Source organism: Molossus molossus, unplaced genomic scaffold, assembly GCF_014108415.1.
Source record: "Molossus molossus isolate mMolMol1 unplaced genomic scaffold, mMolMol1.p scaffold_m16_p_5, whole genome shotgun sequence".
Taxonomy (NCBI): domain Eukaryota; kingdom Metazoa; phylum Chordata; class Mammalia; order Chiroptera; family Molossidae; genus Molossus; species Molossus molossus.
In genome coordinates, this window is record NW_023425388.1 from 108,742,457 (window position 1) to 108,755,823 (window position 13,367).

The 13,367-nt window shown below is 39.2% G+C and overlaps 1 protein-coding gene across 1 annotated transcript in view; it reads right to left on the reverse strand.

The window, feature by feature from the left end:
* The window catches only part of SLC9A9 (solute carrier family 9 member A9), a 595,026-nt gene that overhangs the window by 422,971 nt on the left and 158,688 nt on the right, over positions 1-13,367 (reverse strand). Inside the window, exon 5 of the mRNA XM_036243492.1 lies at positions 4,055-4,170. Within this exon, the coding sequence (XP_036099385.1) occupies positions 4,055-4,170 (116 nt within the window). The remainder of the gene's footprint in view (positions 1-4,054; positions 4,171-13,367) is intronic.

Sequence of the window (13,367 nt, forward strand, 5' to 3'; positions counted from 1 at the left end):
GTTGAGTAAACAGCCTCGGAAGAGCAAAGCTTGAACACAGTGGAGCTGGGAGCCGGTGCGGGGCTCTGGACTCAGCCCACTTGGCTGCAGCCTTGGGTGCAGGAAGCAATGGGCCCAGTGCTATTGACATGCAGATTTCTGCAAAAGGGACCTGACCATGGAAAGCAAAATGCCCACAACTGGCAGGAAAGAACCCTAACTAACTAAAAATCACTGACGGGTTTGAAAATAGTTATCTTGAGTCCGCGCCTCTTGGGGCTGCCGAGGGACCCCTGCATTTCCCTGGGCTGTGAGAATGTAACTGAAATCTTGCAGAAAGGACCTGGAGATGGGGCAGTCTACCGCGGTACCTCCGCTGGGACTCCGACCCTCCAAGCTACACCCGGGATTCCAAATCTGAGACCTACTTTCATTTCATCCTCTTCCAAGAAATAGGTCAACAGCATTTATTAAATTTCTTTCTTCCTCCATACTATAAGCAAAATAAAACAGATAAAACTAGGAAAACTATTTGTAACTTATATTCCAGACAAAGGGCTGCTAGCCCTAATATATTAAGAATGTCTAAAGCTTGAAAAGTGAAAGACCCACTCAGAAAGGGCATCTTATAAACGATTGGTTTTTTGGGGGGGGGGATGCATTCGCCCCTAAACATCAAACATCTGGCTTGATAAGTGCTCAGTCAAGCCAAACCCTTGCCTATTATATAGGTAAATAGCCAAAACTGTGACAGAATTCTGCATCGGCAAGACTATAAAAAATAGGTACTGTTATATGTGGCCAGGGTGGATGCAAAATGGTGCAAACTTCACGGAGAGAACTTGACATCCAGGAAAATTACAAATGCATTTATCTTTTAACCTGTTTCTGAAATCTGTTCCAAAGAAACACTGGCAAAGTGTAAAGAGCTACTAATTGTAGCACCATTCATAGTCACAAAAGACAAAAAGGAACCCAAGTGTCCATCAGCAGGTGACCGGTGGAGTGAACGGGGACACCCCGCCGCCGCAAAGAGCAGAGCAGAGCAGCAGGTGAGGAGGCAGCAGAGAGCCAAGCGCACCACGCTCTGTATTTGCTTAGATTTAAAGTTAGAAGAGTAAACAAAAAACCAGCCAAGACAGTTGAAAAATTAGATATGAAGGACAGGAGAAAAGCTAGATTTTTCTTGTTCTGTGGTTTTCATTTTGGAATTTTGTAGATATCTCATCTAATTGTAAAACAAAATGTAAAAGCGAAATGAAACAAAGGAACATTGTTGTATATTAACTTGTGACTTAACCACACAGAGGAATTCTTATAAAAGCTCTTAAAACAAGGTGATTTTTAACTGTTTAACCCTAGTGGAATATATCCAGAAATTCAAAATAACAGTGAAAGTTTAGGCAGTTTTTAATAATAATATTGTTAGTAATAATAATGTACATTATAATTTTGTATATATCTATTTTAAGCAAGAAATTATATTAACATAATAGGAAAAAGAAAAGTAGGCAGAGAAAAATTAAAATGCAAACAAAAATTCAAGGCAATTAAGTAAATTTGAACTGAAAATATTAATGTGAATTTATTATATTATTTTTCCTTCAAAACAGAAGTATCTAGAAACAATGACCAATTTGGTTGCAATGAAAACCCCTAGTGCCCAAATTTTGATCTAAATACAGGGGTGGGCAAAAGTAGGTTTACATTTGTGAGTAAATGAAACAGAGTTTATTCTTATGATTACTTATCAATTGTATTATGTTCCATCTGAACAGCTATAAGCCGAATTTGCCCACCCTTGTACATTTTCCTTTTAGAAAGGACTAAGGCTTCTTGGAGAAATGGCTGGTTCTAAGTCAGGGTAGAGAAAACGTACAAGATAAGGTTGAAACATCTCATCTGCCACAAAACCGGACGCCTGTGAAGACCCCGGGGGTCATGACAAAAAGGCACAGGAGAAACTGGGAGAGGTTCCCAGTTGTCCAAGATCGTCAGAAAGAATAATGATGGCATAGATTAAAACATAGCAACTATGTTAAAACCCACACCTTGATATAATACTTAAAAAACATTCTTTGGTCATACGTGGAGGGTGCTCGGGAAACAACTCATTAGTTTGAAAATTAGTAAATAAGTGGAAAGCGTCAATCATACATCCTGCTCTTCTGTCAAATATCATGGGTGCTCAAACGGTTAATCACACAAATGCTCCTTCGTAGCAGAGTACCGGCCTACAAATGCCACAGGTGGGACAGAATGAGCACATCATAGTTTATAAGCCCCAACCGATGCTGGAATAGCAGTCACCATGGACGGGAACTACAGCATTAGCTGAGCTGGGTACACTGTCACATGCATCTTAGTCACTCGGGCTCGTGTGAAATTCTGGACTCTGACTCAGTAGGCCTGGGGTTGAGCCTGAGATATACCCTCTAACAAGCCACCTCATGGTGCCAATACCGCTGGACAGAGGGTCACCCTAAGCAAGAGAAAAGCAGGCCCTGACACCGGGGGGCCGGCCTGGTACTAGCGGCTGGGCCTTGGCGTTCTGTTGAACTTAAACAGCTTCACAGAACATCAGACAAGGTCATCTGTGACCATGATGGATCAAGACAAAAACAAGGCTACTGTATAATCACGCTGAAACACAAGGAATGAACACTGTCTCATGCACAAAACTGACCCACCTCCCCTCCCCCAGCCTGGCTCTATTAGTGGCTGCTGCTTCTCTACCAGCTGTAGCTTTAGGCTCAATCCAGTCTCCCCTCCTTCTAGATAAGAGTTACTGAAATGCCCTGTTGTTTCCACCTCCAGACAGCATCTAACCCGGAACACAGACCCAGTTCCTTAGACCCTTCCTGAAATCCCCACACCTAAGCCCAATCCTGTAATGAGTCTTTCTAACACCCTCAAGAGCGCTCTCTCATTACATGTAATGAACACATCTTGTTCAACTGCAGGTGTGTTCTGGGGGTCTCTGTCGGAGCATCAGTTCCCTAGTGTGGTGGACCAGTCTGACAGCCACGTCATTAATCACCGGTGCTTCCCAACAGGACACCACAGAGAAGCACAGCAGCTCCTAGAAAGTGTCCTTGCCAAAAAATAAATAGTTGAGTCTGAATCTGATTCAATCTCCAGATTGAACCATCAGTTTACAAGAGATGCAGAGGATAAAGTGACAAATAAGGAACCATATTCAATTTAATCACAAGATAAATAGACTTTTTCCCCAACAAATAAATGACCAGGAAATAGAAGAAGATGAAGGAGATCATATAAATTAAAAGATACTCAATAGTCCTGCCAGTGTGGCTCAGTGGTGAAGTGTCAACCCATGTACCAGATGGTAGCTGGTTTGATTCCTGGTCGGGGCACAGGCCCAGGTTGTGGGCCAAATTCCCAATGAGGGGCATGCAGGAAGCAGCCAATCGATGTTCTCTCTCGGTTTCTCTCTCTCTCTCCCTCTCCCTTCCTCTCTCTAAAAGCAATAAAGAAAAACATTAAAAAAATAAATGAAAAGAGACTCAATAGTCATATCAATCACTTATAACGTGTAGCCCTTATTTGGGTCTTAATTCATACAAACTACTACACAAATGAATATTGAGAATGACAATGAAGGAGTGTAGATGAGTATAAGTAGAAACATTGGCTGTATTTGAGTATTGCTGCATGGTAGCAGACAATCATTTTAATTCTCCATAGTCTTAATATGTTTGAAAAGTTCCATAGTAAATAATTTTTATCATTTAATTCAATAGAGCATTTTTGGAAAAAATACAAGTTAGAAAAAAATTAAGGACTGTAGCTCAAAATGGTTATATACGCAAGAGAAATAAACTATAATAAATTTTAAAGAGTGTTTCTCACTACTGAAATTGCTTTCAGATATATTTTTTGAGTTACTAAGACATTCACTTGTTTCTTTTATTTTCTTTTTAAATCACCAACAGATAGGTCAACTGCAAGTGAACAGGAATAAGAAATTACTATGCAGACTCAGATGACGGTTCTTAGACATTTAATTTAAATGTTTGATTATTCAAAAGAAAAGTATTGTTTGAGCAATTACCTGGATCTGTAGCCGACATCAGTGAACCGAAAAACAAACAGTCAGTGAAATGGAAGTCTCCGTTTTTCAACTGGCCAGCATATACCATAGCTTTCACAAAGCCGTACATAATTAACCTGTTGAAGAGAAAAATAAGATCCTCAAACATCAAGTTGAATCCTGTGCAAACCCATGCCATCACAGCTAACATTTAATGTGCTTCCTGAATAAGCATCGTGCCCAAATTATACACCATTCTGCCAATTCATGGCCGTGCTGGCTGTCAGTACATGATCTAAACTCTTGTCTATGAAAGACACTTTTACCAAACATCACAACTCATTCACCTGGAAAAGGGTAATAGAACATTTTATAGTGTATTTTAATGAAAGCAAGATAAATCTAAAGGATATAAAAATAATCTGTCGAATACGGCATAGCAAATCATGCTCACATACAGCAGCTGGGTTGACATTGTAAATAGATGGCTTTTCCATTTTCACTGTTTTGTCTGCTAGGAGCATCTGAAAAGGGTTTAAATTTCTAGTCTGTCACTGTGATCAGAAGGATACTGGCCACTCACAGGGCACACAGTCAACCAATTACTTCACAATAGATGAGTCTCTGGCACTGCTGGTGTAGGATAGGTTAGGGCACCTGTAATTCAACTCACTGCTGCAAATGAATCCTGAAATGGTTACATTCTGATCTCACCACAAAAGCTATTTTTTAAAAAAATGAGATTATAGGGTTTAATAATCAAATATGAACCAAAAGGTGTGTATTCAAATTATTTCTGATTATTATTCTTCATGAGTAAAAACTTCAAAGCAAACTAAATGTCCAGTGAATTAATTACAGAACACACATAGATGAACGGATACGCATCTATTACTACAATATAAAAGACTGTATGTTGCATGCAGAAAAGTAAATTAAATAGGCAAATTAAACTGGTAATAAATAATAAATTCTAATTTTATAAAAATTAAATATACTTAAACATACATATAAACAGAGAGAGAGGAAGGGAGAAGGAGAGAGAGAGACAGAAACATTGATGAGAGAGAACATCAATTGGCTGCCTCCTGCATGCCCCCCACTGGGGATTTGGCTCATAACCTGGGCATATGCCCTGACTGGGAATCGAACTGGCGACTTCTTGGTGCATGGGTTGATGCTCAACCACTGGGCCACACCAGCTAGGCTGTTGCTACATTATTTTTAATAAAAACTAGTTATAACTATATCACCTAGAAATCTAAAAAAACGATCCCATTAAGGAGCTCTGGTCAAGACTGCTGAGTAGGTGGACACTGTGCTCACCTCCTTCCATGACCACCTCAAAATTATAACTGAGGAGAACCATCTGAAAACTAGCTGAACAGAACTCCCATAATTAGGAATATAAAGAAGAAACCATGTCAAGACTGGTAGGAGGAGCAGCGATGTGAAATAGGTTGGTCCCACACCTACATTTGGTAGTTGAGAATCAGGAAGGATATCTCAGCTACAGAGGCTCCCACACCAGTGACATGAAGAGGAGCCACAAAACATCTGGCTGTGAAAATCAGCAAGGATTCCATCCATCCAGGGGAGATGGAAGTCTGCTAGAAACCCAAGCATCTTCTCAAAGGGCCTGCTCACAGACTCTTGCTCTCAGGCACTCACCTTGGGTTCTGGCGGAGGGACAATGGCTCGGGGGCACCAGAGACATACAGGGAGAAACTGAGTTGTGTGCTTCAGGGTGAGGGCTGGACAGACAGCTGCTATGACTTTTGTTGAGTGGCCCCAGACTCAGTACTGGCACCAAATAGGAATCTGCATTAACCTGGCGAACACCACTCCCTCCAGCTTGGTGACGCCCTGAGACCTTCCTTATTGAACTTGCATACCACCCAAGGACCTTTCAGTGGCTGAGCCACACAGGCAGCAGGCAAGAGGCAATGGGGCTCAGAGAGCCTTGTACTGTTGCCGACCTGCCCCAGGCCTGGTATTAGTGGCAGCCAGCTATGAGTACCAGCATGGCTTTCTCATGCCTGCCCAGGTCCAGCATTGCTTTGCAGTTGCTAACAGATAGCCCTGGGCTGATCAAAGAGAGCAACTAACACTAGCTTATAAAGAAGCCCCTCCCAAGAAGCTTCAGAACCAACACACCCAGTGGCCAGCTTCAGCCACAATAGAGTACCACCCAATTAGCTCCACTGGAAACACCCCCAAAAGGTAGACTCAGCACAATCCACCCTGCTGGGGTGATCCAGCTCCATGGAATCAGCCTCTACACAAAAAGCCCGCACACTGTGGTTGTGGCCAATTCGCACAGCTATTCAGCCTGAGTGTCAACCCAACATGCTATCATGATAACAACAACAAGGCTCAACTAAAACAGGAGGGCACACACAACCCACACAAGGCACACTCATGGAGTACCCAATTCAGGTGATCAGAACCTCTGTGTCCCTGAACCCCACAGGACACCTGCTTACATAAAGCCACACTACCATGACTGGGAGGCATAGCAGATCTACCTACGATATAGAAACAAACACAAAAAGGTAGCCAAAATGAGGGGACAAGGAAACATGTCCCAAATAAATAAAAGGGGAAATATCCTGAAAAATAACTAAATGAAATGAAGGAAAGCAATCTACCCGAAACAGAGTTCAAAACACTGATTATAAGGATGCTCAATAAACTTAGTAAGAACTTCAACGAAGAGATACTAAGCATAAAAAAGAACCAGTCTGAAATAAATAATGCAATAACTGAAATGAAGACTACACTAGAAGGAATAAATAGCAGATTAGGTGATACAGAGGATAGAATCAGTAATTTGAAAGACAAGGTAGCAGAAAACACCTAATAAAAACAGCAAAAAAAAAAAAAAAAAAGTTTAAGGGGCCTTTGAGACAACATTCACATCATAAAGGTATGAGAGAGAGAGAGAGAGAGAGCGCAATTGAAAAAATATAATGAGTGAAAACTTCTCTAACCTAGACAAGGAAATAGACATACATGCAGAAAGTGAAGAGTCCCAGATTAGATAAACCCAAAGAGGCCCACACCAAGACACATCATAATTAAAATGTCAAAGGTTAAAGATAAAGAGAGAATCTTAAAAGCAACAAGAGAGGGCAGTTAGTTACCTATAAGGGAGCTCCCATAAGACTGTCAACTGATTTCTCAGCAGAAACTTTTCAGGCCAGAAAGGATTGACATGAAATACTTAAAGTGATGAAAAGCAAGGACCTACAACCAAGACTACTCTGCCCAGCAAGGCTATAGTTTAAAACTGAAGAAGAGATAAAGAGCTTCCCAGACAAGGTAAAGCTAAAAGAGTTCATCACCACCAAGTCAGTGTTACAAGAACTGTTAAAGGGACTTTGTTAAGAACACAAAAATAGAATATAAATATAAATAATAAAAAGGCAAGAATGTATTTATAAATAATCACTTTAAATGTAAATAAATTAAATTCTTCAATCAAAAGACATGTGGTATCTGAATGTATAAGAAAATAAGACCCATACACATGCTGCCTACAAGAGAGAGACTCACTTTAGATCAAATGACATACACAGACTGAAAGGAAAGAGATGAAAAAAGCTATTTTATGCAAATGAAAATTACTTTAAAAAGTTGGGGTAGCGAGACTTCCGGTCAAAAGAGCGGAGAGGTAAACGCGGTATCTGTCCTCCCTCAACCACATCAAAGTTACAACTAACCTACAGAACAACCATCACTCAGAACCGCCTGACACTGAGCTGAACGGCAGTCCTACAACTACGGGATTAAAGCAGCAGCCACACGAGACTGGTAGGAGGGTGGAGGGGACGGGCGGGCCCACACCCACGTGTGGGGATAAAAATCAGGAGGACACCTCAGCTGGAAAGGTCCTCCCTGAGGACTGAGGGGTCCCCGTCCCACACCAGGTGCCCCGTTCAGGGTCCCAGTGCCAGGAAGAGACTCCCCATCACTTCTGGCTGGAAAACCAGCAGGAACTGAGGCTCAGGGGGGCTGAGGCGGCTGGAACCCCAGGAAGCTCCTTAAAGGGCCCGTACACGGACTTATCAGACTCGCTCCCTCTAAGGTTGGAGGGGAGGCAGCTCGAGGGGCACAAGAGACACACAGGGAAGAACTGAGCTGTTTGGCACTGGAGCGAGGGCTGGAGAGGGGGCTTTTTCGGGGACAAACGTGCTGTCAGAGGCCTTTGTTCCTTTGGTGAGCCCTTCCCGGGGGCGGCAGACAGTCACCATATCTGGGACTCCAGCAACCTGGCTCACACTGGTAGCCCTGCCCTGGTGATTCCCTGAGGCCCCACCCTGCCCCACCCAACTTTCAGGCCCACCCAAGCTGTTGCCACTTGCTTAACCATAGGATTGGCCTGTCTTGGATCCTGCTTCAGGTTTTCCCTAAATTCTTTCAAACAAGCAGCATCTGGTCTCAGCCCCATACATCTCGTTAAGTAACACACAGAAACAGACACAGGGAGGCAGCTAAAATGAGGAGAACAGAACAAAATCCCAAGAAAAGAACTAAGCAAAATGGAGATAAGCAACCTAACAGATGCTGAGTTCAAAATACTGCTTAGAAGGATGCTCAATGAACTTAGTGAGGGTCTCAAGAGCATAAAAAAGGACCAGTCAGAAATTATGGATGCACAGTCAGAATTGAAGGAGGCATTAACTGAAATAAAGAATAATTTACACAGATTCAATAGTAGAGTACATAAATCCAAGAAGCAAACCATCGATTTGGAATATAAGGAAGCAAAAAACGCCCAATCAGAACAGCAAAAAGAAAAAAGAATAAAAAAAAAAAATGAGGTTAGTGTAAGGAGCCTCTGGGACAACTTCAAGCGTGCCAACATTCACATCTTGGGGTTGCCAGAAGGAGAAGAGCGAGAACAAGAAATCGAAAACCTGCTTGAAACAATAATGGCAGAAAACTTTCCTAACTTGGTAAAGGAAACAGACATACAAGTCCAGGAAGTACAGAGTCCTAAACAAGATGAACCCCAAGAGGCCCACACCAAGACACATCATCATCAAAATGCAAAAGGTTAAGACAACGAGAGAATCTTGAAAGCATCAAGGGAAAGGCAGCTAGTTACCTACAAGGGAGTTCCCATAAGGCTGTCAGCTGATTTCTCAAAAGAAACTTTGCAGGCCAGAAGGGAGTGGCAAGAAATATTCAGAGTGATGAAAAGCAAGAACCTACAACCAAGTTCACTCTATCCTGCAAAGCTGTCATTTAGAATCGATGGCCATATAAAGACTTTCCCAGACAAGAAAAAGTTAAAGGAGTTCATCACCACCAAACCGTTACTATATAAAACGATGAAGGGTCTTTTTGAAGAAAAAGATAAAATATATGAACAAACAAAATGGCAATGAATACATATCTATCAACAATGGAATTTACAAATAAAATGAACAGGTAGAACAGAAACATTCTCATAGATACAGAGAACATTTGGTTGGTTTCCAGATGGGAGGGGGTTTGGGGGAATGGGTGAAAAAGGTGAAGAGATTATGAAGTACAAATTCATTGCTAGACTGACAAACCTCAAAGGGAAAGGGGTTGGGGGGGGTGGAAAGAAATAAACCAAAGAACTTATATGCATACCTAATGGACACAGACAATAGTGTGGGAAAAGGCGGGAGGGGGGCGGGAGTGGGGAGGAGGGGGGTCAATGGGGGAAAAATGTGGAACATCTGTAATACATTTTACATTCAACAATAAAGATTAAAAAAAAAGTTGGGGTAGCAATACATATTTTAGATAAAATAGAATTTAAAATAAAGGCTATAAATAGACAAAAAAGAACATTCATAATGGTAAAGGGATCAATCCAACAAAAGGATAGTACCCTTGTAAATATTTATGCACCCAACATATGAGCAACTAAAAATGTAAAGCAAATATTGATGGACACACACAGAAAACTCCCAAGGATACTGGCCTTAAATGACACATTAGACCAGATGCATTTAATTGATATTTCACTCCAGAGCATCAGAATATACATTCTTTCCAAGTACACATGTAACATTTCCAGGATAGACCACAGGTTAGGCCACAGAACAAATCTCAATACATTTCAAAGGACTGAAATAATATCAAGCATCTTTTCCAACCACAATGGTATGAAACTAGAAATCAATTTCAAGAAAAAACTGAAAACCACACAAACCCATGGAGGCTAAGTAACACGTTACCAAACAATCAATGGTCTAACAATAAGATTAACAAAGAAATCAAAAGTTACTTTGAGACCAATAAAAATGGAAAAACAACAACCCAAAATCTATGGGAGACAGGGGAAGCAGTCCTAAGAAGGAATCATAATATTACAGACCTACCTCAAGAAACAAGAAAAATCTCAAACAATCCAACTTGACCCCTAATAAGACTAGGAAAAGAACAACAAAAAAAGCCCCAAATAGGTTGAATTTAGGAAATAATAAAGATCACAGCAGACATAAGCAAAAACAAAATCTTAAAAACAATACAAAAGATCAATAAAATCAAGAACTCTTTCTTTGAAAAGGTAAACAAGATTGATAAACCTTTAACCAGACTCATCAAGAAAAAAAAAACAAAAAACAAGAGTGAACTCAAATAAATAAAATCAGAAATAAAAGAGAAGTGACAACTTAAATCACAGATACAAAGTATTATAAGAAAATACTACAAAAATTATATGCCAAAAATTCAGACAATCTGGAAGAAATGGGTAAATTCCTAGAAACATTCAATCTTCCAAGGTTGAGTCAAGAATAAACAGAAAAAGAAGAATGAACACCTATTCTTCTCAAACTATTCCAAAAAATTTAAGAGGAGGGAAGACTCCCAAGCTCATTTTATAAGGCCACCACTACCCTGATTCCAGAACCAGAAAAAAACATTAAAAAAGAAGAAAATTATATGTCAGTATTGCTGATGAACCTAGATGCAAAATATTAGCAAACCAAATTCAACAATACATTAAAAGGGTCATAAAATGTGATAAAGAGGGATTTATTCCTGGGATGCAAGATTGGTTAAATATCTATAAGTCAATTAACATGATATGCCACAAATAAAATAAAGAATAAAAATCATATGATCATATTAACAGATGCAGAAAAAGCATTTGACAAAATGCAGCATCCATTTATGATAAAAAAAAAAAACAACACAAAAACCTCTCAGCAAAGTGGGAATAGATGGAATATACCTCAACATAATACAGTCCATATATGACAAAAACACAGCTAACATCATAGTCAGTGGAGAAAAACTACAAGCATTTCCCTTAAGATCGGGAACAACACAAAGTTGTCTACTTTCACCACTATCATTCACCATAGTATTGTAAGTCCTAACCACGGCAATCAGAGAAGTAAAAGAAACGAAAACATCCACATTGGAAGGGAAGGGGTAAAACTGTCATGATACACAAATGACATAATATTTTATAGAGAGAACCCTAAAGATTTCACTGAAAAACTATTAGAACTGATAAGTGAATTCAGTAAAAAGCAGGAAAGAAAAGAAATACTTAGGAATTGGTTGCATTTTTATACACCAATAACAAACTATTAGAAAGAGAAATGAAGAAATCAATCTTGTTTACAATTGCAACAACAATAAAAAAAATACCTGGAAATAAGTTTATTCAAAGAAATAAAATTCCTGTAATCAGAAAATTATAAGACATTGAAGAAATAAATTAAATGGAAGCATACATTGTGTTCAAGAATTGAAAAAATTAACATCATTAAAATATTCATTCTACCCAAGGCAATCTATAGATAAATGCAATCCCTATCAAAATACCAATGGCATTTTTCACAGAACTAGAACAAATAATCATAACATTTATATGGAACCACAAAAGACCCTGAATAACCACAACAATCTTGAGAATGAAAAACAAAGTTGGAAGTGTCACACTACCTGATACCAAAATATACTACAAGCTTATAGTAATAAAAACAGCCACAGAGATTAATGGAACAGAATGAGAGACAAGAAATAAACCCATGCCTATCTGGTCAATTTATCTGTGGCAAAGGAGGCAGAGACATACAATGGGGGTAAAGACAGTCTATTCAATAAATTGTGTTGGAATAATTGGACAGATACATGCAAAAAAAAAAAAAATGAAATTAGACCACCTTCTTACACCATATGCAAGTATAAACTCAAAATGAATTAAAGACTTAGATGTAAAACTCTAAACCATAAAACTCCTAGAAGAAAACATAGGCAGTAAATCTTTGACATTTCTCTTGGCAATATTTGTTTCTGATTTCCTTGGGCAAGGGAAACAGGAGAAAAAAATATACAAATGAGACTACATCAAACTAAAATATTTGCACATTAAAGAAAACCATCAACAAAATAAAAAGATAACCTACTGAACGAGACAAGATATTTGCCAATCATACATCTGATAAGGGGTCAATACCTAAAATTTAGATAAGGGTCATACAACTCAACTCCCAAAAACCAAATAATCCGATTAAAGATTGGGCAGAGTTCATGAATGGACACTTCTCCAAAGAGGTCATACTGATGAGCAATAGACATACAAAAAGATGCTCAATCACTAATCATCAAAGAATGGAAATTAAAACCACACTGAGATATCACTTCACACTTGTCAGAATGGCTGTAATCAATAAATCAACAAACGACAAGTGTTGGAGAGGATGTGAAAAAAGGGAACCCTCATGCAGTGTTGGTGGAAATGCAGATAAGTGCAGCCACTATAGAACACAGTATGGAGAACCCTCAGAAAATTAAAGATGGAATTGTTTTATGCCCCAACGATTCCACTTCTGGGTATATATGCAAAGAAACCCAAAACAATAATTCTAAAAGATACATGTACCCCTATATTCATTGCAGCATTATTTACAGTAGCCAAGATTTGGGAGCTCCCCAAGTGCCTATCAATAGGCAAATGGATAAACAAAGCACTGATACATTTACACAATGGAATATTACTCAGCCATAAAAAGAAGGAAATCTTACCATTTGCAACAGCATGGATGGACCTAACAGGTATTATACTAAGTGAAATAAATCAGTCATAGAGACAAAATACCATATAATTTCACTTATATGAGATGGGCACAGTAGATTTATAGTTGTGAATATGTGAAACAGAATTTATTCTTGTATTATTATTTATTATTGTATTACTTATTTGTATTATAACTGTAAACCTACTTTTGCCCATCCTGTATGTGGAATCTAAAAAATAAAATAAACAAACAAACACAGTAGAAACAAACTCATAGATGCAGAGAACAAACTGATGGATGCCAAAGAGGACGGG